This window comes from Pieris brassicae, chromosome 11, assembly GCF_905147105.1.
Source record: "Pieris brassicae chromosome 11, ilPieBrab1.1, whole genome shotgun sequence".
NCBI classification, from domain to species: domain Eukaryota; kingdom Metazoa; phylum Arthropoda; class Insecta; order Lepidoptera; family Pieridae; genus Pieris; species Pieris brassicae.
In genome coordinates this window covers 7869124-7896508 of record NC_059675.1, presented here as the reverse complement: position 1 = coordinate 7896508, position 27385 = coordinate 7869124, and the positions used below count along the sequence as shown (strand labels likewise).

Genomic DNA, 27385 nt, shown 5'->3' with positions numbered 1-27385 from the left:
TAAGGCAGCCTTAGGAAAATAACTTAAGTATTCATTTTTACACACATTACCTCATTTTACGCACTCTCACTATATTTCACTATAGTCAACGATTTTGGTCGTATAAGTTCATGATATTTATTTGGATATAAAAAAAATCCTTGGTGAATATTTTCGAGATTCAAATACCTGTACTTGATCTGTATGTATCTGTATGTAAACGTAGTAGAAGACACATTTCAATATATATCAAACATTAACACAATTTTATTCTATTTGCTATTACATTGTTAATTATTAGAAAATCAGACGATTATCTTATAACTTTGAGCAAGTACTCAGGCCAAAGGTCGTCACGTGGCCGTATTAGGCTAGTCAGACTATTTGAAGTGTACACACTAATGGACTGATCGTATCGTAGTCTCGTTTCTCGTTGCTTGTAGTTATACGAGTCCCTTTTGGATCCGTAGATACATCCAGATTCGCCGGCTAAGCCTAACTCTGTATTCTTGTCTGCTACCGGACACGGGCCGAGTTATTTACGATAGTCGCGAGACAATCGGCCGGTCGCAATGCTTATCCGGTGCCACCGACGTGGTGCCAATAACATGACGTGGCCACCTTTATTAAACACCATCCGTTCAAATTAACACACGTTCCTAACCAATAGAACAATCGTTGTTGATTCATACGCTATTATGTTATTATAACATGGAAATACGGAGAGGTATAACTCTTGAGTTTTGCACATTTTGCATCATTATATTGTTCCGAGAAATAGTTTTTCCCTTAAATATGCGTGGAGAGAATGAAGATGAAGCTAACGGTGTCAGGTCGACTAATTGATTTTATTTGCTGGATGTTGGCGGAAGCGCGACGATTCGCCACGGATCGGTTCAACGACACGGCTTTGCTCAACAAACTGTCCTCACCTGCGGAATGCAGTCTGCGTTATAAAGGAGATTAACTCATTTTATAATTTCACATTTTTGTGTATAGTTTTCATGGTAGCCTTTCGTTATGAGCAAATAAGTAATTTAGTTCATTTCACAGAGCCTGTTTTCAATATGCCCATATATTATTATGCGTATCTGAAATGTGCACATTATCGTACTAATTTCAAAACGAAATAGCATTAAAATAAATGTAAATAATTGTTACTTATACGAGGTCTTGTATATAAAGTTAATAACACACGTTCGATATTGGATTACAAAAAGGTCTGTCGGTTAAATTCAGATGACGTTATAAACGGACTTCGTGAGGCTAATTTGTAAAATTTCGTATCATCCTTTAGCGCCTGCAATCTTCGCAAGAATTATAGCGCTGCGAGCAATTGTAACAATTATTAAGGTGAAGATAATGGCAAGAATGAGTCATAGAAACTGAGGTCGACGGGATGAGCAGGTAATAGCTCGGCGGCGGCGGGTGCCACGGGCAGGGCACATAACATTATTTACATAATCGCGAGCACCGGGCGTCCTTGGCGCTCCTATTGTAGGATCCGTACATTGCTTTTATGTCGCTTAATGACAATAAAGGATCCTTCAATTAACCTATACCATATAAGCTTTTGTGTTAACCATGCCAATTTAATTTCATGTCATTCGTATTTTAGAAGGCGTTTTGTTTAGTTATTGGTTTATAATTAAGTATAAATCACGCCACGACAAAAGAGATATAACACATTAAATACGAATTCTATGACAAGTATACTATTTTTCGACCGTAAAATAAATGATGCGTTCTTAAAATCTTCGTAGTCGTGCTTGCAGCGTTTGCATTCGCGCACTAAAACATCGCACGACCCTTTCTTATAAGTTCTGTATTCGTTTTCATCGTAATTCACAAGTTGACTTTCATTATTTATGACTGCTAAGTTTTGTCGCGGCTATTCTCACTGCACTGCAAATGCATATTACTTTTAGCGAATATTAAGGACATCTGAATAGAACAACTGTGGTCAAGGTCTGACACAGCTTTCATGACTTTTCTTTGAGAGGTCACCGCCATTATCGTTATTCATATATAATGTTTTCCTAACTTTAAGCCCCTTTGCATATTACCAATGCTTTTAGTTGCTAATTTATATCCTAAGAGGCCAAAGTCTCATCTATAAATTTTCCTTGCGTGATATGGAAGTGTTTTTGAATTCCTGAGATTATCGTAAAGGAGGCTTCCAGGAAGGACGCGAGATTTTAATAGCTGGGCGTCGATGGGCGTCCATCCTTGAAACATTATAACTCAAGGTGAGTGACGTACGAGACATGGTTAAGTTTTAATAGTCTTGTGGTGTAAAACATCGTATTGAAGGAATTGGAGGTACTATAGCTTTTATAATACATATTTTACTTGCATGTCCTGTCGCAATCTCGTAGCAATTTTGAGTATTGAGAGGCATTGTATAAGTTGAGCATAAATGAGAAAGCTCTTATGCTCGACTTATCAAAGTATCGAATCTTTTGTATATTATTTAATAACGTAACATATAAATAAAATATAAAATTAAGTTATTATATAATTAATACATGAAAACCGATGCACATTCCTTATCAAAAGCTGTATGGCTATTGGCTATGTGGCTTCCAGTATGTTTTGCGGCTTTATTTAACATTTTCCCTATAAGTGTTGTATAAAAAATTGAAATAGATGATTGTAAGTAATACCGGAGGGCAATAAACTGGCTTCAATTAAAGGCGGTAGGCGTTGACGCGGAACACACTAAGCAATCACAGTAGAATCCGGAAGTAAAGATAATTTTCACAATAATTGAACCTTGTACAGCAACGCAAACATTATTGCAAAGCCCGGGACAAAAAAAATGCCTGTAACCAGCCTTTTCCCAGGCTTCGGATTGTAAGTGCACTTTGATCGTGCTACGTCCAATCAATGAACCGTAGCAAATAAGCTAATGTGGTGTTATGATCTTTCAGAATGGTGGACAAAGACATAACTATCTTAATAAACCTATAATCTTATTTTAAAGATTAAGCAATATTGTTTAAAAGTGAAAAAAATTAACAAAGGTGTTATACAAAGCTATTCTACTTTCATCGATTGAGAACCAATAAACATACGCGCAGGATCTCAATCACGGCACTGAGTAAATACTAACGGCGAGTTGGTGTCAATATTGATAGAGCCAACAACGATAACAAAGAACCATAGAATCGAATGATAAACATGAGTTCAAACATAGCACTTGTAGCTAGGGATTTGTCAAATCCAAGACGTAGCCGATAAAGAAAGGCTCCATTATAGTTTTACGAAACCATATTTTATTACCTTTGAATATTCTTAGAGATTATAATGTTTAAATTTATATGTATGTTTATAATAACATTAACACTGTAGTTGCGAAAATAATGTATAGATGTTTATAAGCTCTGAATTAATAATCATTATATATTCAGTCGTCACGGTGAAATTAACTTCGAATAGAGTAAACTAAGTTGAAAGAGAGTATCTAAGTATTTCAACAAATGTTATATGATGTAGTTGCGAGAACTTCTGTTAACTACCATTCCTGCCATAAAATAATAGAAAATGTAAAATTTATTATTTTACATATTATGTATTGTAAAGGAAATTAAAAAAAGAGTACCTGAAAATAAGAAAGTATTAAGTATATTTGAAGTTTTTACGATAGCAGTATAATAACTTTTTATCCGTGAGAAAGATTTGATCTAGCGATCAATGCTTTCTTGCAGTGACGGCCGTTGATTTTTAATTTATGACATTTCAAAATTACGTTCAGATCCACGAATATCAACAAATAATAAAAAAATCTCAATTTAGGCATCCATATTGTTATCAAAAATTTACTTAGAATATACAAATAAGACTAGTATAGTGATATACGTGACATTTGATTCATTGATCATAAAAAGGTAAAATAGTGAGATTTCTAGGATGTTTTAAGATAGTTTGAATATAAACACTTTCAAACAAATGCTTTAAGCGTAATTTTATGTGAACTATTTTTAACAAAACACTGTCATAGCAGACATAAACAGCGGCAACGACCTCACTTATAACTTTCAAGTGGAATAATGCGACTGTATAAGATGAAATTTATCTAAAAATATTAATTTAATTAAACGGAATGCCGTAATATTACAGTATTTTAAATTGTTAGCATGATGAGTGACTACTTAATGAGAGGACGTAACGTCAGATAGAGCTTTGGAAATTACAGGGCAATAGGAAGGAGGGTATCGTACGGTCCTATCCAGTACTCTAAGTGGTCTGACACCTCGCCGTGACGCTCCCTGATCCCCGGCCAATTATAACGGGATCCGAACTTACCATCAACTCAATGTTGCGGTACTACTGTAGCGTAATTGCTTAAACATATAATCACTAATGTCGCAGGAGAATCGCGGGGCGAATCAATATCCTGGCGCCTTATCCGTGCCGATCAACTCTAATGGCTGGTTCCCGCTGCCTTCAAAGTGTTATGATAAGTTTATTTGCTTACGTGAACTCCCTTGGATTAAGTTGCTGTCACTGCCCACCACAGCAACGGTTCTCCAGACAACATTATTAGTTGCTCTTTCTTTCATTATGTATTTGAAAATTCACTCCCAATATGGTTTTTAGATCAAAATTTTACCATTAAAAATAATTTATTATCCCAAATCTCATATAAATAAGAGTTTAGAAAGACGTAAAAAACCAAGCAAGCCGATGAAACGCGAAATACAAAACCGCTGAATGTAATAGCCGACCCGCTTAAGTAAATGGAGGCAACATCGCGATGTAACACCGTATAACATTAGTCTGTAAAGTGTTCTGTTTTAATACAACAATGTGCAGATTGCGAGATGTCATGCCGTTATTTCATTTAGAAAAAGTTAAATATACACTAGAATTTAGAACAGTTCAAAAGTATTAAAGGAAAAAACTTGGTTCTTTACTGTAAGTTATATGCATATGATTATTTAATACAACGCGAGTTGTAATGTAGAGTTGTAAGAGTATACTAGTATATAGTGGACCCTGTAAACAACAAAATTTTTTTTAGAAACTGAAATAAATAAATTAGTTCTTAGTAAAATAATATATTTTTCCCAATGTAATCAATATAAATTTCAAATGTCAGCTTTTACTATTTCTTCGTAACATCCCCACTAGTTTTATCGTTTAACAAAATAATTAAAATAGTTTTATTTTTACACTATCAAATGTTGCTGACGTGAACTCGCGTCTGGTGAAAAGTGTTACATAATATTCATTAGTCTGTTAATCTCCATTTACTTTCGTACATTATGCAAAATATGAGATCTGTATTAATTAAAATTTGCCTAATTACGATAATGCTTTAAAGCATGGTATGGGTCAAGCGTGTGACAACGCGACGAATTTTATCACAAAAAGCTTGAAGCGACGCGAGGGCTCCAAGTAATTTGAAACGATGCTCGAAAAGGAAATGTGAAGTTAGATCTCGTACACGATCGAAGAATGATCTTCTTGCTGTTTTTTACTAAGCACTTTGCTTCTGGGAACTTCACTACATGAACATCATATTATGAATAGGTATTAACGAAGGTATTTTGATTGTAATGAAACGCCTTTTTATCCGTTTGAATAAATATCAGTATATATGCGCCTAGTGTAGTCATAAAATTCTCTAATATATAAAACTCAAAGTAGTCAAAAAAGTAAACTATCACAGATATTTCAGGTGAATTGCTCATACGCTCAAATTCTAAGTATGAACGACCCCCTGAGGCCAGATAGTATATTGTTATTACTTGATCAATTTATAGCTTAGCATTAACAATGTATATAAGTTAATAGGGTTTGTTATTGAATATTTATCACATTAATTGAGGCTGTATATCACTGTCATTCGTCGCTTCTGCCTAAGAAAAACGAGTACAAAATTTGACTTGAGAAAAAAAAATTGCCATTCAAAATTGAAAAATTAAAATCGTATTAATTGTATCTTCTCCAAAATCAAAAAACTATAATAGAATGAGCAAAAAAGCAAACAAGTTGTTGATTGACAGATAAAAAAGGCTTTTGACTGTCTGGCTCCAGGACTGAAGAAGAGTACCTATATCATTAAAAAGTTATTCTTGTCGCGGTGACTCATAGCCTACTTCGTCAGGGGCAGGAGGATAAGAAAATGTTTTAAATACTGCATGTTTAATAATAAAACAAGTTAGTATTACATTTTTCTTTGTAAAAGAATTAATATTAGTTATAAAAAAAACAGGTAACTATATGTTAATGAATATAATGTAACTAATAATGAATCGGTACTAAAGTGTGTTAATATTGCTTCAAAACAGTTAAATTAAATGATTGATTAACTAGACAACCGCATTTTGCATTATTTTAATGGTTATCAAGGTTTTTATTTATATTTATTTTTAAATACAAAGCGGCCATAAATGTATGCTTAAAGCCTGGTAGATGAGAATGAAATGCTATATTTCAATACAAAGGCCTAATCTCTTTGCCGCATAGTTTTTGTTCTTTTTGTAGCTATTAAAGTAATATCATAGCTTTTTATGAAAATAAAATGGTGGATTTAATTTTATCGGCCCTTATCTCAGTCATACGTAACTCATCCGATGTAAGACAATACGATAGGCATCGACTGAATGCGATTAAAAAGATTGAAAAAAGATTCCCGCAGGCATTAAAGCAGTCGGGCTCGCGTGCTTCATTTTAAGTGCAGTATCTTGTTGAATGCTTCAATGGTATATTGAATATTATTTGGAGTAGGTCCGTGGGGCGTTACAGCTGTGGTAATGGCTGGCGGGCGATTGCATTGTGTGCAATGCAGAGGCGCTTGTCAAAGCGAGGAGCCTCGCTCGGCGCGCGGGCAAACAACATCCCACCAATTAACGTAGCTTTCAAAGTTTAAAGTGGCAATGCAATGGCGGCGGCTTTCAAGTGAATGTTATACTCCAATTTGTTTTATTTTAGCATAGATCTAACAACCAAGATCTGAGATGCGAGACGTGCGCGTGCGGCAAGGTCAGACCATGCAGCTCTTACTTTGCAGGTTTTATGTTCCATCGGCGCTGTCGCAGATAACGGCCTGACGCCAGCACTAATAAAATGTACTGAAAATAGCATATATGGAATAGAATTTTATTTGATGTACTGTTTTACTTCGTCAGTGTTTTTTTTAACTATTGATTGACTTTAATGTAAGTGCATATTTACATAATCTTGTGTTCAAATTTTAGACATGATAAGTTAAAATAACGTCAAACTTTAAATAAGAAAACCCATTTAGTACATTGTGAATTATTTTAATAATGTTTAAACTTTAAGCCAATTATACTGCGTAAGCTAGCGGTGGCTTCTATTTAAAGTAAAAATATCCTTAATAGTACAGGATTCCCTCATTATTTCTAAACAAAGATTTAAACGTGGTTCCACACACCGGCTTCGTGACCAACAATAATGATAAAGTGTAAGTAGAATTGCCAAAGGCGTCAGTTTTTTGCAAATGGTGTTTATTTATGTTAATACAGGGCGCCATTTGAGTTTTCTCACTTTGTGGTATGTAAATAAAGGCTAATACGTAAATAACATTAAGGTTAAATGAAATATGGAATTTAAATATACTAACGAAATTTAACGTTGTAAGAATAACTCCAGAGCAGAAAACTGTGGATAAAAAAAACCTTATCGATTCGTTTAATTGAAACAAAGGCTACTTGAATTATAATAAGATTTAATTTCTGAGTAGAAAATAACAAAATCTAAAAAGCTTTGCTCTTATCTTTTTGATAAGATCTGATTTTACTACGTACATAGAAAGGGAACGCGAAACGTTTACGATTTACACTATCTTGATAAGATTTCAACTTATTTTATATACAAATATCAAATATAAGTATAAGAAATTTATTAATCACATCTAAGTATATAGAATAATATAAGACCTTTGAGATAAATGAGATTGGTAAAGATTCAGTTCTTTAAAATTTATATCGTTATTGTTAAAATATTTTAAACTGGACTTTTACGTAATTGAAAATAATAATCCTTTAACCTAAAAGGCTATTAAAAGAGCTTAGTAACTGTGCATGTCAATTAGTAAATGCATAAAATAATTCACAAGATAGGTTTTGTTGTCTGCTGGAAAATACTTAAACAATAAATTAGCATGCACCCAGTAATTGCTCTAGAAATACAAAACCGATTCCAACAGTCGATTTAACAAAGGTATATTCATGAAGACCTGCCATGCGTCGTGATCAGAGAAAAAACTATAACAACCCTTTGGACAAGCGAAGAATTCGCGGGGAACGCAACAAGAGCAAATTAAAACGCAAACTATTGTGCGGTACGATTTGCAAAGATAACTCCCGTACGTACGCGGGCAGAGCGTCCGATCGTCGCCGGACATCCGCACCGAAGCACCGCGACGTTTCTTCTACTTGTTGTATCACCATTACCGACTACAGTTGTAACATTATCGATATATTGTATCGTAGTCCGCCGATGTACATGTTGATAGAGGCTATGATCGCGGCTTTTCTTCCCCATTGTTCGTGCTTTGGTACGTGCGGGACGCATCGCTGTTATAAGGGGGGGTCCAGTGCTGCGCGCGCTCAGTGTACCCGAGTATCCCGTGTTGCGTGTGCGCCCACTTGGTGGTGATCCACACTTTTTCGATAGATCCGAAACATTCAAAATGCAAGTCTTATTCGTAACATGCTTCCTGCTGTTCGCAGCCACCAATGTTCCTGCTGCAGGTACGTTACTTTTTAATATTTGATTTAATTTTATCCAACATAAAGCTGAGGGAGAATAGTTGTACCAAGAGATTTATTGTAATTTTTTGAACAACTTATTTGTTTTGTATCCTATAAACTTGGTTTATTTTTTATTTAATATGCCCATCCATTGAGAGTTCCCAAGTTTACTAAACAGTTGTTTAGTTAATTAATTTATATCAATGAGACACTTAAATTAACCTATCTATCTTTATACTACCGTCATTAGCTTGTTAAAATTAACACAAATTATATTATTTGAATTGGCATTTCCCCGTCTAATATGTATTTGAAAATTAGGAGTCACATATTTTACGTAACAAGATTTTTATTTACAACTTCATTTCTTCCCAAATAAAGCTCATTTCGGCATAGTATAATTTAGAAATTCCCACGATTCTTGCGATTCGTTTTGCCGTGTAGTATATGCTATTATGCAACAACGCATGCATGAACTTAGACACAATAAAGAGTGTATTACGAGTGCAGTTGACATTCCTAAGGTAGGAACTCGTCGTGGTTTGACCCCGGGTCCTCGACCTTCATTGTTCAGCTTCCATTAGAGTACAATGCCAGTAACTTCACTTCGGCATCTATTATTATTTTTAATTACACTCCGACTTGAATTGCCTTAAGCTACATTGTATTTGCTGGTTTCCCAATTAATTTATCAAAATTAATTTCATATTATTAACAAAGATCTTTAAGCACTCCAAAATTTTGAAGTTAATGTTTAAAAATAAAATTTTAACTAATCTTAGTCATCTTGATCATGCAAGATATTATTGCGCTGTTACATAATTATTCAAAACCAGAACCAAATTTGATACTCAACATGAAAAGGTTCCACACAATAAAGCACGAAATCACTTAATATTTTATGCGGCATGTAATATCAACAAAGCGCGACCATATCGAAAGCTAAGTCATGTAGTTTATTGACTCAAGTGCAAGTGTAGTTGAGGGTAGAGTGGATATATAAAGGTAAACACAGTTTTATGTTTTCCTGATATGAGTCTTAGACTTTTATTAAATTTCGAATTTCGTTTTTAAGTTACAAGTTCCATAAAACAAAAACATCGTAACCACGCAAATTTTAGGCAATACAAACCGCATCAGTTCGATTTGTTACAGTTCAAAAAATAATCGAAGCCAAGAACACAAAAACAAAAAATTCTAAGATTCAATTCAATCTAATGATCCGTATCTGCTGTATCGGGTTAGTTATCGACAGGGCAAAAAACCGTGGAACGGAAGTTTTGTTGAGAAAAAATAGCGAGGGGTGAGGAGTAAGCGACAGGTGCGCGGTTCAACGTCCCAAGTCTAGCAACCGCGGAAAGGACTTATTTCTCAGGAATACCATTATGGGTTTATCTGTCCGCGTCGATTAGCCGGAATGCTGCAACATGTACCGTAAATGACGACAGTTTTTATATCATCACGAAAGGAGATACTCGGCATGACTTCAACTTGATACTTGAACGTGACATAACTGTTCAAGATATATGTTAAGAAAATTACAATAAGTGTGTACAATATTCGTTTAATACAGTACATATATATTAAAACTTAGAAGAACGCCTTTCTCGCGTTTTAAAACTTAGTCACTTTCAAACTTTGCGTTTGCTTTGGGAACGCGATAAATTCGTTGTTATTTTCGTCACAACGAATCGGTCATCATAATACAAGCATTTAATACTGGATTAGATTCAATGTGGTGGGCTACTAAAGACTCAATCTAAATTTATAACACTGCTCATCAACCTTTTTTTAGACCTAATTCTCATATAATGTTACGCGCGCTCCATGTGGTGATTATATTAAATTACAATAACTTTTTTTACTTCTTCAGTTTTTTGGAAGTCACGAATTTAGTATTGATTCGTTTGTCGGTCTTTATTATTAAGTTCAGAATTGTTCTGGTTATTAAAAACAATGTGTAGGCGCAAATTATGTTGAAAACCAAAATTATTTAAACTAAGTAATTGGCTTTGAGTGTGATTGCTAAAAATAGCCGTTGCATTCCAGCGCAGGAGCGGGTGCTTAAGGGCACAAGAGCGAGGCGTCCTTGGACATGTCTCCCGACTCCTGCGCACGCCATTATCAACCCTTTTTTGCGTTCCGATTCTGGTTTTGAAACGACTGCAAACCGCCAAAATATAATTCCCACGAAGCAGTTATCATGATTTAGATAAAACATTAAAGCGCCCATTTTTATGCTATAATCAAAATCTTCATGAGTTAGCTAATTATTTTCGCTGGATGGTCAACTTATATCAAAATTGATTAAATAATGAATTTGAAATGTAAAAATTCTGTTCTATCGCGTGTGCGCTATCTGTGGATCTGCATAGCCGTGAAAAGAGATCCTTGCCCTTGCACTTGGGTAACGTAATGCTAGCTCGCGAGCCTTACAAAGTTACGACCGATATGGGACTGGTTTGCGTTATGCAACTGTTGAGAATCCTTCACACGCCGGCGCCTTTTTACCGCATTGCAACTTACACGAACCGATGTCAATAAATTGCGATCTTAGATTATTTCAACCTTCAAAGTAGTTCTACGTTTTTGAAATATGGAAAACGCTGTTTTTAGTTTTTCTATTTGGTAGGTTTAGTGTTATGTAGAAATAGGATTTCTAGGATTTAAAGTTTATCAAAGCTATTTGTTGAAATCAAAAATATTTTACTGAATTATATAAAGACCACTTGACAAGGTCAAAGACCGATAGAAAAGTCTCTTTTTATTACATAACGAATAGAAGAACATGCATAATGTATTAGATGTCTGAAACTACGTACTTACTACTTGTTTTTACGACATTGATAATTAGAGAGGGAAGCTACGTTTATGCAGGAATCAAGAATTATTGCATGAAACTTGTTATGCAATTCTTGGAGATTTTTAATAAGAAATGACTTATGCATTTTTAACGTTTTTACGCTTAATAGTAATTTGTTCTTTATAAGTGGTCAGAAATAGCGATGGCGTGCATAATAAACTAAATAACAAAAAAAACGTGATTAGACTTGGACTTAACTATTTCTAACGTTGATTATTATTATTACTAATATTAGTAAGAATAATAGTCAAAATAGGTAATATAAAAATAAGTCGTTACTTAACCACAAAAGAACATAACTCATTGGTATTCATTAAAAAAACCTTGTCACGAATTTCAAGTAGTAATTTCGAAGTAATAGCTACACTTCCTTCCATTCATTTGGAGGGTGTAACATGAATTTTGAGAGAAACCATGTAAGTCGTGATTAAGTGTACATTTAAATATAAATGTTTTGAAATAATATTTATATTGCTTTAAACTATAACTAGTTAGTACTTATTCTATATTACGATATATTTGTTTCTATATTAAAAAAAATCTAAAAATTATTATGTGTCAGTAAAAAGTTGCCTGTGTTATTTCATATGTTGTTGTTTAGCAGAGCTTAGCTTTAGTTGAATTTTGTAGGTTTTGCTGATAAGTCGATATGGGGCTCCGTTTTATCAGAAATAGATCTTGTTAGTATATATTGTTTATATTTTAATATAATAATAGCTAACTAAACATTTATGGCTCTATCAATTGTTAGCCTACTTGAGTTACAGAGCACGGCCTGGTGCGTCATCGTCACCTCAAACCGATTGATTTGGTCCGCGAGCCGTTAGTATTATTTCCGGTAATTTCATATTCAACTAGATGAACTGGATTATAAGAATTACGTTAAAATATTCCATACATTTAAAATATTCTACCGTATATTATTAATAAAAACACAACAATTGGAGCGTCTGAAGTGAGTAATGAAAAATTACGAAGACAACAAATTTTTCTCCTGTGAATCTAAGACTAATACTTATACTAGGGGAGGAAAAAACAAAATAAAAAACACAATTGATTACAATATTTTAAAACTATATACAGAAACTGCGGAATGAAAGCTTTCCCCATCAGTATGCGACAAGCGCAGCTTCGAGACGTGACTCGTGTATTTGCCCAAACCTTTCATCCCAAGCCTCACTCGATTCAACGTCAAAAACATGTACCAACTTGCAAAAATAGTCACTGGAATATGACTTCCAAGACGACCGCATAAATTCTTTAATTTAAAAACCGGACTCAGGAGATGAACACTTTTTTGATCCCACACAATTTTGAATTTAGTTGCGGCTCTAACGATTGCCTTTTAAGCGAGAATATCGCTTCGTTCTTGTAGTCATGATAAATTTACGTGATTCATTTTGATAATTTGATGTGCAATAATATAAAAGCACAAACAATTAAACATGTCAGTAGTTAGCGAATATTTTCCTTGGTGCTTTACCGTCAAACTATGTTATTATATATGAATAGTTTCATTGGAGTTAAAAACAAGCATGGAATTTTATAACCGAGGTAATTTTGTTAATAATGTCTGTTTATCTTACATGTTTAAATACGTAAATGCGAAGTGGCCGTGCGTTCGAAAACTACTACAGAGCTTTTAGAGAAATATGGCATGCAAAAGAAAAAGAAATCTTAAGTAATGTACTACGCTCTTTATGCAGGACAGCATTATGCATGGATTCCAAAGACGGCTCGGGGCTTTTTAATGGGCGAATAATACGGAGTTGGGTAATGGGTCTGCGGACGTTAGGTACTTAAATTTCTTCGCATCTTCGAAGATTCTTTTACACCTTAGTATTTATTTAAAATAAATCCTGAAAATTTATAACCATATAATTTTCGTAAGACAAAGAAATCTCTCTACAATTGAAAACTATTGACCGTTTTAAGATTTCTTTTATATACAGGTTCGTAGACCTGAGATCGCTAGATAACATATCCACTTAGATGCTAATGCAACGGGTGAGCGAACGGAAGGAATAAAAACAAGTCTAATCTTATGTACATATAAGTATACATATTTAATAGATACCTCTCGTCATTTATGCAATGAGTATATTCATAGAAGATTTATTGCGCTTTATTACAATTTTATTCAAATAATTTCTTGCTATTCCACCAAGGAAATGTAAAATTAACAACAGAGAGAGTTTTTTTAAGAACTGAAGCGTCTGCGAAGATTCATTTTCACGTGTGTATTGTTTGCAAATGCGGTTATACAAAATTTACCTTGAGTTTAAAAAAATAAAACACATGTACGTATTCTGAAGGTGTAGGAAAACAATATGTAAGCTCCTGTTTTATGCAACCTATTTTAGCTCGCAACTTGGAATATTTTCAATACATTATCCTATTATGGAGTTACGAGCCCTGACTACCATCTTTAAAAGGGTCTTGGATTTAATTGGGTCCATAATATCAATATTTTGTTGATATACTAGGTTCATTACATTACAAAGACGAATACTACAAGAATGAAGTTGAATTAATGTCGTCAGGGTCAAATTAATTTTTCTAACAATAAGGGTCATTGAAAAACGGCGAGTGCGCTAACTCCACGTGCTCCTTATATTAACAACATAAAGATATCATTGTGATATAAGAAAAAGGCTAATAATAAATTATAATTAAAAAATGTAAAAGTAATTGTATACACATATTAATTTAGACAAGATTTGCAAACACAACCAGCCGAGTGAACTCATAAAAACTAAAGATAAATGGAGGCAATGAACTTTTTATTTCAATAAACGACACAAAAAGAGGAACCGCGAAACCGTTAACAAAAACTTATCGTTCTAGAACTTTTCATAAACATTTTCATAATCTATACCTATCTATATTTCTTGTTACAGCGCAAAGGATAACGACGATACAATTGGATGGAGTACAATATTTTATATCCAGAATGAACCCGTATAGTCCAGAGCTCAACTATTTTCTAGCGTACCAATATTGCAGGCAAGTATATCAAACTCTACAGATATTGTACCATATTGTCAGAAGGGAATTGTACAACAACGTACTTAGAATTTTGCACCTCTATATTTTCGCATCACATCGTATCATATTTTGCAAAGCGCAATTCTCGCGAGACGTAATAGTTGCATCGTGACTGTGAATGCTTATCTGGCTTATCGGCACTCTTGTCCTAGTCGAAACTTGCCATAACTACAGTCGAATGGCCGTTAACAAGCGTACCCACTGAACTTCCATGTCCTCAGTCGCGACTAGGAAATACTGGGAACATTTGCATTGCTTTTACCGGTTCAACTAAATGTAGGTATCGACACGTATGACCTGGCAACATTGGAATAACAATAGATTGTTAGAAGTACCTACATATTTTCAGAAAATCTTGGCTATATGGCAAAGAGAGCTGAGGTTAATCTTCGATCTCGACCTAACCACGTGCTTGTTTCTGTAATGACAAAGGTCAGTTGCCTTGTTGCTCGGTCACGACGCCCTCACGGTACTAAGCCGGTAACACGACCCAGATTTACAGTTCCAATTGTTAGCAATCATAGGGATCTTTAGTTTTGTGACAGAACATTAACTACAAATTACGAGAAACTGTGTTAGCTATTACCGATCACGGTCACCAGAGAATGATACAATAATTTATAATATCTCGATATTGTTATGAGAACATTAGCATGAAATAGCAACAGATGGCACGACAAAGTGTCTTGTTCGCATTGTCAACCATAGATAATAATGTGAAGTGGCCGTAATCGTAAGTTACGGTTAGTTTCCGCTGTTTACTGTCTTCAATATAACGGTAATTGTTGGTAAAATGACTCTTGACATATTCGATATAATTTTTTTTTTATCATTGACATATTGCAAGGGATGTAATAATTATTAAGAATTATAGAAGCGTAGTCTTTGACAACCATCTCTCTTTGGAACACATACATTGTCGAAGGGAATGTATAAGGAATGAATGAATTATTTTATAGTGAGTTTGTGGGGCGTACCTCGCTATGTATGTCAATGAGGCTGAAACAAAAAAGCTATGAAACAGTTATGGTGCTAAAAATGTGTCGATATGTTAAAAGTATAATGATTCTGTCCGTTTAATTAATTCAACTGGAGTATAATTTACGACATTTTAATTCGAGCCGAGTAGTAAAAACGTGCGTTGAGTCACAAGTTTTTAATAAGAAAACTGTATTCTGAAAATAAAATACAAAGTTCTCACAATATAAAGCGTATGAATTATTTATAAATTTGTGTTTGTTAAATTGGTATTTCATTTAAGTTCAAATTATACTTATAGCCAAATAACAGATAAACACTCTTACCACGTGATAGCGAACGGAGGAAGTTACAATCAGTCCTTTTAATCTAGAAGACGTGATAGTTATATTAAAAACGCTGTAACCAAATACGGAACTACGGGGGTTGTTAATCTCCTAGACTACAGATATATTTTATTGCATGGAATGTAGTCCGGCCGAGCAAGGCCGAAGTGTGTCTTTAGCGGATAAATTTCTGTTCAATAAACTGGCTCTGCGCTGTAGTATATTTGCGATCTTATAAACCTTATAGAACACGATTAGCTAAATAGCATTCATGGATCTGGCTTAGCAAGTTTGTATCTTGTCGTAGTGGAGAAACATACAATTATACACGGGTAGAGTTGCGTTACAACTGTCAATGACACTGGAATCTTTGACATTGCAATGCTAAGTTCTTGTTTGCTACGAAGGGGTCATTAACATTTTATAAAGGTTTTATTTTTTTAATGGCCATTGAAATAAAAGACATATCAGAATGATTGAAGAATACTCGTCTGACAACACTCACTTGTTTTATATTTGTGTTTTTGTGTTACAGATCATTAGGGCTTCAATTAGCATCATTTGAGACTAAAGAAAAGGCCGACTCAATTACAACGTACTTGACAAATGCAGGTAAGAAACAGCTTATTTATTTAGTTTATATTTTACACCTCAGACCTATCAAGTAATTGACAGAGATTGAATTTTTGTCTTTTGAATCAATATTACATTACGTTTTGACAGGTTACAATAAATATGACTTCTGGACATCGGGCAATAATCTGGGAACTGATATGTATTTATGGATGAGCACCGGGCTTCCCTTCAACGCAACCTTCAATTACATGAGGCGTTTAACAATGGATCAACCTAGCCAGCACGCTGATGATAGTATGGATCCTTTGGATGTACCACAAGGCAGCACTGCCCCTCAACGCACTGCGAGGCATGGGTACGTAGATAAACCTTCTAAAGTATAAAACGCCTGAATAAAGATCGATGAGTAATTTTTCTTGTTTGAAAAATTAAAATAATTGTGCTAGAAATTGTTGTAATGCCGCAATAATTGTAATGTTTGATAGAATAAAAAGTCGAGGCGTACACAGCGATTGTAGAAGATTGTAAGCTTTTTTTTATCAATACCCGACTTAGGCAACTCCTATAAAGGGAAGGCATGACACGCCATATAAGCGTCTCCCTTATATAGTCCATTGCCTACCATGCACTGCAAAAATAAGAGACGAGTTCCGTTTTTAAGGAAGGCATAATTCGATAGCATGTTTCATTTTATACATACTTAATTTATTCGTTTAAATATTCATGTTTTCACCTTTGGGAGCAGTAGGTAATGCAAAATAAATAGTCTGTTTTCTAGAACCGAGCATGTGATGACAAACGGTTGTGTGGCACTCAAGGCACCGACTTTCCATTGGGAACCCCAGCACTGTGGCGAGATAAAGGACTTCATCTGCGAGCAAACGCGCTGCTACTACTACAACTATGGGTCCATCCCAGTTTCATCGGCGCAGGGGTAATGCCAGGTGAGATGCCAGCTGTCTCCGGAGGCCCGATCCCCGACGACTGCGCGCTATGTACTTTCATTTATCAAAATTGCACACTTTTAGTGTTTTTTTTCTATTCTCTTGTCACTATCATGTCTACGAGACGACATGTTACTTTATTTGGGGTTTAATTTTGATTTCATCCTAACAAAGACGTAGTGATAGTTTTACACCGGTGTCATAAGCGCGTGGACCAGCGGGACCAGGCTTCTATGCCAACCCAACCACCAAACAAGAGCCCTACACCCAACTAAATTTTTTAATAGTTTAACTTTATTGTGATTAAATAAATACCTAATACTAATCAAAATTATAACTTTTTGGTGGGTGGGTGATGGGGGCTTTGCTTGGTATCTCTCATAATTGCTGTTTGTTTATAACAAGCTGATATTAACATAATCATCACTGTGTATTTGGGCTTTTAATAATAAATGGTATGGAATAATTAATGTGTAAGTGATGTCATTTGAGCCCACATACTTTGTGAGTGGTATGTGTATTGTATCACGATGGCCGGTCTTTGTCTGTTTATACAGGAAGCCACTATCGATGACGACCACGACAACAGCTCACCCGCTTACGTCGTCGTCGCCACCACCGCCGCGCTCCGAACATCTCCCCACACATTTCACTCTCAACGACCTCATTGGCAAGCTGCGTCCCTCTTCCCTCGACGGCCTTCAGTCTCCTCACCTCAAAACCGGCGCTTTACTCAAGTCTCCCCCACAAATTGACTCACACTACTCCCGTGCCGCGGACTCCCACTCTAAAGAACCAGAGCGTGAACCGAAAGAGGAACCAACTCAAGGCCCATATGAAGACGACGAGGGTATGGCTGGAGACGATCCCGCAGCCTTTTTGACCCAGGAGGCTCACGACGCGCCCACCGCCGAAGAGATGCCTTCCACTGCCGAACCGGATGCTACAGAGCGGACCGTCCACGCTAGCGGCATGCTAGCACCCCCTGCCTACTAGCGTTCGGCTCGACACTTTATAAGTTAAGCCATTGACGTTTAGTTATATATACTACCAAAAGTATTATTCATTATTTTCGAGACATTTATATGTAGCGTGATATTAAGACATATGCTTGCTTTTGAGGTTTCTCGTTAAGCCTCATTGAAACGTTTCGCGATGCTGTATATGAGATATATGTTAGGGTCACCTATGTCACATGTATAAATGGCGACCTGTGGTGGGATTCATTTTTCACTGGGATACTTTATAACTAATGAAGGAGCTGGCGACTCGCACCGCGACTTGCCTCCGTCTTCGAACCCAAACAAGGTTACTAACATTCCGTAAATCACTTCGCTAAATTATGCGTAACTATTTGTGTGCAAGATCTCTAAAAATCTTTTTAAATGCTTGTATTTTATGTATAACGATCGATAAATTAATCATTGTTTGACATATCAATCGAATTAGATTTAAGATAGTATTTGTAATATTTGACGTATCTAGTTAAGTATTGTAAGGTGAAACTCAAGAATTTAAAGAATAGTGATGTAGCGAAGATAATAAACTTGAAAAAAATTACATAAAATATTATTTAATGTACCTAAATCATTCTTCTATTTCACAACCACTATGAAACGATTAACTTATTCGTACTCGTAAATATGACCATAATAGACCTTTGATAATTAAAGTTGGATTGATCAATGAATTAAAAGAAACCAGTTACGAATTCTGTTTATATTTTCTAAAAGTCTAAAAGCCCTGTGCGAATATAGAACACAAAATTACCGCCTTTAAATTTGGCACGTACAGATATCACATTCTACAGAAAAATCCACAATGTGTGCTTTATTTTATTTTGGTTAAACCCCCTTGTGGCCTGGACGGGGTTTCGTTTAACAAATTTTAGTTGATATTTTTGCTAGTTCAGATTCTGTACAAAAACTATCCAAATCGGTATATTTAGTTCATTAAACACAATTTTGTGGGTGTAAATGTCGTAGTTGTAGCCATACCGCAGCGCACTTACACGATATTTAATCAGAACAAATTAACTTACCACCCATTGATGACTCCCTCAACATTGAGCATTGGCACGATCTTGAACACATATTTGGCTCGAAGGGCAGCTGCGGCAGTCGTGTCCGCCAGTAGATTGCCCAAAGTCCCGTCCATCACCCACGACGCGTTACTCTCGCCCGGGTGCACTCTGGCAGTTAGGAATATTATCTCCCGATCCTAATATAAATTTTAAGTTATTAAACTTGACACAATTCTAGCATTCACAGTATGAACGACTTTATATTAATACTTTTGTATTCGAAAGAAAGTTGTATTTTTCGTTTGTGTCAATCTTTATGATATGCAACACTAAAGATAACAAAGAATAAAGCTGTTATTCTACACTAGTTTCAATCTTACTTTCCTCAATAATCTGAACAATTTAATAGTAACACAATATCATCAAATGTTACTTTTAAATAGATTTTAATGAATTTTACAAACAAAATACTAAGGTTCCGTTTAAATAAGTATACAAAATTGGCCATTATGTCACGTACCACGACAGGGTTGGAAGGCGTATCTTCAGCAGATACAGTTAAGACTGGTACTTCGTTGCCGTTGATTGAATAGCAGAGAGGCTCCACTCGAAGGTATGTGTTTAGTGGCAATTGCGAGCTCCAATGCCAAATTCGGGTCTGAAATTTATTTGAGTGAGTACCTTATGGACAAGCCTTAACAAAAATGTAGGCTAAAAAATAAGTAGGTAGAGCGTTAAACAATCGGTAAACATCAACATTTAAAATGTCTTGTTTATGAAGCAATTTCGAAACGCCTGATATTTCTATTCGGTTCGGTATTGATGGAGTTGATTGACACCAGATGGATTTTCATTTCTAAGTGCTCGAAGAGAAAAATACCTTGAAATAACCAGCATCTCTTTAGCCTTTTAATGACATGACTATGGCACAGAAGGCTGATCACCAACTTGAGAAAAACATTTAAACTTTCGCAGAAACTCTACTCCATCGTGGGTATTTTATGCATCTCCACGAGAGGGTTGTTTTATACAAATGTTTGTCTTCCTATAGAATATCGAGGTGTCGTTTTCATCTTAAAATTATTAATTAGGTTAAATTTGAAACATAAAATCAATCGTGAGTTTTGAAATTCATGTATTTTCTTATTCTTTTGTATAGCATTTTTTATTGTCAACAAATATTAATTGTTAGTATATATTTTTTAAAGTTTTAGATTAACTTTGGTAATTGTATATATTTTTCAGTTTATCGCTTTTTCATTTAGTTTTTTACCTTATTAGGGGTGCCTGGATGAGATCACTTGTTAGCTTACAATCCCTTAAAATTTATGTTATTAAATAAAATAAAACATAAATTTGACGGAATAGTATAAATTATATTCAGATTACCGCATCGAGATTTATGAGCTTATATCCAATAGATAGTCCTCCAATAGATGTTTTTTTTAAACGCATACATTATTGTTACAATTTAAGACAAGGAAAATAAGTTAATGCTTGATTTGTTTGATATCAGTAGACGCATCATGATGGCAAATCGCTGCAACTTTGGCCTCTCGTAGATATTTCCAAACGCAACTTTTCAGAAATAATACCAAGCTTGTTCTGTACAAAACTCTTCTGCGACCAGTGCTCACTTATGGTTCTGAAACCTGGCGCCTTAGCAAGAAGGATGAGATTTCTCTCCGTATTTTTGAGCGTAAGAATCTTTGGTCGTGTTCGCGACGACGTTGTTTGGCGTATTCGCTAGTATGAAGAACTTTATAACATCCTAGACGACGCCAACATCGTCTAAGCCCATCAAAGGAGGAGGAGGAGCAAAAGGCCGCTGGGACATCTGCACTGAATGACGAACGACAGAACTCCAAGGTACTGACTGAACTTACAACCCGGTGGCAAGAGAAAATCCGGTAGACCGAGGCTGCGTTGGTGGGATGGAATTGTGAAGGACCTCGAACCACTATTCGCAAATGGAAGTGGGAAGCACTGGATGGATTGCGATGGCGAAGTGTACTTGAGGAGGCTAAGGCCTGCAAGGGTCTGTATAACCATTGATTGATTTGTTACACATAATAATAAATTTCCTGCTCATACGCCAAACGTTATCTTCCACGTTAACCAAACCCAGCTTTGAAATTAATAATTAACTAAATGCACTTAAAAACTCACCAACATCATAGTGTATGTGAACGGGAAATGATATGCGAGATAGCACACGTCATTTGTGTGGGGAAATTCAATGTTGAAGGTAACTGTTAAGTAGCATTTGTTGTGAGACTTTTGATTTGCATAGTGGTAGCTGTTGCGGTAGTAGCAGATGTCAGTACCGGCTCGGATCCAACCTGAAAATTGTTCGTACGTATAAATGAGATTAGGAGACTGATACAATGTTATTCTGTAAGTTTTCATAAGGCAATTTCGAGCTTATCCTTCTTTAATTCAAAGTTTATTTTAAAATGCTATGACTAAGGGGAGTAAAACAATTCGTAAACAGCATCTCTAGTCCAATACGCGTTGACACGCGACACGATGCGTCACGATATTACTTCTGTTTGACCAATCACAATCGAACGAACAACGAATTCTAATGCGAATGTGAAAAAAACCCTATCTTTTGTTTTTCTCAGCATTTGAAAGTGAGAAAGTACTATTTAAACAACGCGAGGAGTATTATTCTTAACATTAATAATATTCTACATTTAAGCGAGTCTTACCAGGTCTCCCGAGCACCGCTTCCTTGACAGAATACATCACAGGTTTCATGCCGAAGTTGAACTGGCTATCGGACTTCTCACAATTGACGATATTGAATATGTAGGGCCGCCCTTGTTGCATGTTCCTTACTTCGAAGTAAAACCATTGGTGACGCTTTGTAGAGTTTACATCTGGCATTAAGATTAGCTCGTACTCTCTTGGACCTGTCTGAAGTTTTTGTTATTTTCAGACATATTTATTATGCAATTAATATATTATACTACTATATTATATATAACTAGCATAGCAATATGTTCCATATGTTGGTATGTGGTTACTATAAAGGTAGGCTAAGAAAAAATGTCCTATTAAATTTAAAGGCATTACCTTACCTGCATAACCTTTCTCAGATTTCCCGATTCAAATCTTGATTCAAAACTAAGACGCGACGAGAAACTATTTACTTTAGTTATCTCTTGTTCGTCCGCATTGGTCAGGAACAGACAATCTGAACTGAAACTAATAAATAATGATTATCACAAACGCACTATTAATCTAATTAAAGTTAATAATTTCAATTAAACTGACTTTAAATACTTGTTAACTGAAAAAAAATCTTAAAAACTGCTGCAAATGAATAAGCAAGGTGCTAAACAACAAAGGCTGGTCAATCGCTCCAGAACACTGCTGCTTCACGACAACGCCAGACTACACACTTCACAACAGACTGCTACCAAATTAGAGGAGTTTCAATTGGATTGTCTAAGACATCCACCGTACACCCCGGACCATGCTCCAATAGATTACTTTCAAAATTTGGATAACCTCTTGCAGGTTAAAAAATCCAACTCTGATGGGGCAGTCGAAATCACCTTCAAAGATTTTATTGATTCCCGAATGGTTTTTTTAAGTAAATGGATCAATGAACTACCTATAAGGCAAAAGTGCATAGATATAAAAAAAATCGACTTTGTTCCATACAAAACGCCAATTTCATAATATCTTTAAAAAAAACAAACTGGCGAAGACGGTACTGCCCACAAGTAACATATTAGAACAAATAGCCATAGGCAAATCAAGCTTTATTTTTATGTAATATTTAAAAACCCTATTAAAGCTAAGATACGTATAGCATTGTAAATAACATACGCCAATATGGACCATTATTTATCTAGCGAAAAAGGAAACCAAATATAAAATATATAATCAGAATATTTGAATAATCATAAAAAATAACACAAACGTTTTCAATATTAAACCTATGTTTGAAAACGATCTTTCCATTTTTAACTACATTAATTCAGCAGTTGTCAGCAAGAGAGTTATGCTTACATCGATTTCTTGTATAACATCAATAATGTAAATTTACATAATTCTTACCTTTTCTGTGATGTCGAATCGTTGTTGGTTGTTGTCAAGGTACTTAATGCATCTAAATCATAAACTACTTCATTCATATACGCTTCGGGGTTTATGGCTCTATCAACGCATGACAGTAGTTTGTTCCTTGAAATAAATTTCAAAATATAATTATTTGATATCGAATAATAATTTTTATTAGACTATGGCTAAGTCTCTTACACGTGCACAGAGTTTCACGTAAGTAGATCCTTGTTGGATATTTAAAAAATAATAATAACGGCGTTGGCCTATAGGCTTGAGCGACTCTCAACCCTGAGGTCGGGAGATCGAATCACAACTTTTTTATATGTACACAAATTACACTCGCTCACATAGTTCTATAGAGAGATTCTAACAATATACAGTTCAACTCTAAAATATTTCTACAGAAAATTGTCCGGCATAAATTTACCTGCAGGCAGTTCTTTCCATTTTGTTCAAAGGCTCCGGTTGGTTATATCCCTGACCACCCATCATATCGGGATACGCGACCTTCACAAACGGAATGATACTCTTCACGCGGGACGCTATTGTACAATATACTGACGGAAATGACGTATACCTAGATATATCTTTGTGGATTTTAAGTGAGGAACACGAAGTGGTTGCTGAAACAAATACATATAGAAACATATATTTTTCATTATTGCCAAAAAGTTCCATGAAGAATTATTATTACTAATAAATTTCGATACTTGTGGTAAATAGTTATAATCTCACGGTTTTGGGCATTACGGTATTTTATATGACGCGAAACAATCCGACTCCATATAAGATGTTTAAATTCTCTTATTTTGACCGATCTCTATTAAAATTTGAGCAGTGGCTTCAACGTGCGTGTGCCATTCCTGAGGTCGTAGGTTTCCTCGGAAGGTGAAAAGTCTTAAGAAAGGCATGCCGGCCTTAGATCCCAACGTCGACAGCGTATCACAGGCACAGAAGGCTGATTCACCTATTTGTCTATTAGAAAAGACTAATGGCCACGAAACAGATTGTAGCCAAAAAGGTTGTAGCGTCACTGGTTTTTTCTATTAAAGTTTAAGGAAGGACATAGATAAGTTTCGATTTAAAAGTAATAATAAAACATAATTTAAATTACGTCTACACTGATCCCCTCACTAGGGCATTCCTGTTAGGGTAACCTCACTCTTCCGAGGTACAAAGAAGAAATATTAATTAGTTAAATTATTAATAATAGATAACTTTGAAGATTCGTTCCAATTTTCATACATTCTATTGTACATAAGTCTATTGTATCTATTCATTAATTTGATTCATCGTATGCTGAGTATAAATCTTGAACTGACTTACATGGGCTCTCATGTATCCGGTGATAACCTGGCAGCATAGGCGTTTGTGAGGAGCCCATCATATCGTATTCCACACTCCCTAAGTTCGTCGTAAATGATAAATTGATTGAAGAAGGAACATTTTTATTGGCAGCTTGTGTCACCAGAAAGTCTTCTAGAATTGATCCCCTTGAATTCGAGCGACTCTTAACTAGTCTCACTTGTCTATTATAGGAACCAAATTCTTTGAAAAATATAAAGTATCTGGAACAATTTTTTTACTGATAAAGGATTAGTTTAAGAATTTCACATCGCAAATTTGCAATTGATATTAAGATGGGAAGGGATTTTAATGCTGGCAAAAACTGTTGGTAAAACCTAAAAAAAAATTGTCATATATGCCTGTAGGTGTTGATAGATCTCAAATTGCATTAATATTTTCATATATGTAGATTGTAGCTCTACTAGATTAGCCATAACAAGAGATATTATTCCTCACTTTTTTAAGTCTTCTAAGTCTCTCTCATTGGAGTTAATCCACAGCGCACTCTGCAAACTATCCGCACTTTTCATTTGATTTTTAGTATCTTCATTTTCTCCTTTGACTTTTTCGTCGTTTTCATCATATTCAACATCAGGAAACTCGTCAATACCTTCTATATCTATATCAGGGCCATCTTCATCTAAATCTGAATTTATTGTCTTAGAATCTGAGTTTGCCGCTTCTTCCTCATCATCATGACATGGCCATGAAGTGTTCGTTCCTGCAAGTGTTTTGTTCAAAAGTATAAATCCCCTAATTCATAAATTATACTTAATTCTTACTACGCCGTTTTAACTGAAGTATGATTATTATCACAGCGTAAATACATTTTGAGAAAAAGATACGAAATAATGCTTTATATAAAATAGTGCAAATATAGTTTTTATGAATAAGGGTATGTCTTTCAATCATTTTGGTAGAAAAAACCTTTACGAACGAAGTAGGTATTTGTAAAAAAATGGTTACCTTATTTATGAGATACAATAGTGTCCACTTTAGTATTGTCTTTTGTGAATTTTAGTAAGTGTCCACTTTACTAAAATTCACCAGAAATTATCACTCACATAGAAATTTCAACATAAATAGAACGCAAACAAAAACAATTTGAATTTTAAAATACATTACTAGATAATAGAGATTACAATATATTACGTTAGCAAAACAAATACCTTTTAGAATAGGATTGAGGTTGAAGGTAGCTGGACTCGTAACAGGAACTGGAAGCGCTTGATGTCTAAGACAAAGCGTAATAACGGAACAAACTCTCGCTAAGAGTCCATCAAATTCTGGCTCATCTGGACACTGGGAGCAAAATCTGTGTAGGGTTTGTACATGTTTCTTGGTACAAAGGGATCTGCGACCTGCTTCTGTAATTTTATATTCACTTATTTGAAACTCATTTAATTCTTTATCAAGTCCGCTAAAACGAAATATTAGTAGATTTTTTAAAGAGACATTGCGATTGAGCCAGAAATAATTTAAATTATTTGTGAAATTTCTCATTAAAAAGATGGCTTTTCTAATAAGACGAAGAAGTGGGACTTTTATTAATCGAACATGTTTTTTTAAAATGACTAATGACTATGATTGGCGTTGCGAATATTAACCCTACCACGCTTCATTATCTATAGTGTATTATGTAGTAAAGCGATTCTTAGTTAATGAATATTGCTCTAAAATGATTCTTTTTCATTTATTATGCATTTACTACAGACGTACATTGACAGTGTTGGCCTAGCCAGCTTAAACGTCTGAAACCAGAGGTCATGCGTTCGAATCAATTTTTTGCACTAATCGATTTTGCAATACACTACTATATTTTGGTGCAGGTAAAATCGTGATGAAGTATGTCTTAAAACCCAAAAATCTACAACATGTGTCATAAAGGCTGATCACTTAATTGCCTATAACAAAAATGTGCTAAGCATATAGCGTTATAGCGCCACTGGATTATTATTATTATTCATAGGTAGACAATATCTGAAAGCGTTGCCTTTGGCCGTGTAGAACATGAAAATAATTTACTTAATCATCTCAAAAGATTCTACCAGTAAACCTTTATCATAAATTTATTATACCCAATGCATGTACATATTGTTATATGTAGTGTTATAGTGTTGTGATGTGTCTATTATCATAAATGCCATACGTACTGATATTACACAAGTGCTGTAGTGTTTGCAGTATATGTGCACAGATCTTAAGCCGCATGCGTCCCTCGTAGCGATCCCAACGATCGAAGACACGGAGAAGCACGCTACACAGACCTGTCTTCACGATCTGCATGCAGCATACCTCTGTATGAGTTACCTTTGTGTAACTTAACTGGTAGAAGTTCGAGTATGGTAGATATTTCATCAATGACTTGTGATATCTGATGTACTAAACTAATACATGCCTTTGCATTAAGGAAATTTTATAAAGAAATATTTGTATATTCCACAATGTACAATCAAAATATTATCAATATACGTAGAGCTGATAGATCAAAA

The 27385-nt window shown here is 35.0% G+C and overlaps 2 protein-coding genes across 13 annotated transcripts in view; one reads left to right on the top strand and one right to left on the bottom strand.

The window, feature by feature from the left end:
• LOC123716072 (cytosolic carboxypeptidase 1-like) overlaps positions 1-27385 on the bottom strand; it is a 43116-nt gene that overhangs the window by 5867 nt on the left and 9864 nt on the right. For 7 of the 9 annotated variants that reach the window (XM_045671596.1, XM_045671595.1, XM_045671602.1 and 4 more), the window contains 11 exons: positions 27047-27190; positions 26063-26260; positions 25350-25614; positions 24873-25114; positions 23974-24169; positions 23541-23666; positions 22553-22679; positions 22181-22388; positions 21636-21808; positions 19987-20124; positions 19485-19663 (listed from right to left, as the gene is read on the bottom strand). In XM_045671596.1, coding sequence (XP_045527552.1) covers positions 19485-19663; positions 19987-20124; positions 21636-21808; positions 22181-22388; positions 22553-22679; positions 23541-23666; positions 23974-24169; positions 24873-25114; positions 25350-25614; positions 26063-26260; positions 27047-27190 — 1996 coding nt within the window. The remainder of the gene's footprint in view (positions 1-19484; positions 19664-19986; positions 20125-21635; positions 21809-22180; positions 22389-22552; positions 22680-23540; positions 23667-23973; positions 24170-24872; positions 25115-25349; positions 25615-26062; positions 26261-27046; positions 27191-27385) is intronic. The other 2 variants (XM_045671598.1, XM_045671597.1) reach the window with 1 other exon arrangement.
• On the top strand, positions 8554-18978 carry LOC123716073. Of its 4 annotated transcripts, none has more exons than XM_045671607.1 (6): positions 8554-8708; positions 14472-14577; positions 16459-16535; positions 16647-16854; positions 17266-17443; positions 18001-18137. In XM_045671607.1, the coding sequence occupies exons 1-5, from the start codon at positions 8648-8650 to the stop codon at positions 17435-17437; spliced, it is 624 nt and encodes a 207-aa protein (XP_045527563.1). In that variant the 5' UTR covers positions 8554-8647; the 3' UTR covers positions 17438-17443; positions 18001-18137. The 4 variants fall into 4 exon arrangements, with proteins under 4 accessions (XP_045527563.1, XP_045527564.1, XP_045527562.1 ...); XM_045671606.1 differs by having other exon boundaries at positions 8560-8708; positions 17278-17433; positions 18001-18978; XM_045671605.1 differs by having other exon boundaries at positions 8560-8708; positions 17266-17433; positions 18001-18978.

Excerpts from the sequence above, each read along its gene's own strand:
- LOC123716073 (XM_045671605.1), top strand. The coding sequence starts at position 8,648 with ATGCAAGTCTTATTCGTAACATGCTTCCTGCTGTTCGCAGCCACCAAT. Across the intron at positions 8,709-14,471 it reads CACCAATGTTCCTGCTGCAG|CGCAAAGGATAACGACGATA; the intron begins GTACGTTACTTT and ends TTCTTGTTACAG. Across the intron at positions 16,536-16,646 it reads AACGTACTTGACAAATGCAG|GTTACAATAAATATGACTTC; the intron begins GTAAGAAACAGC and ends ACGTTTTGACAG.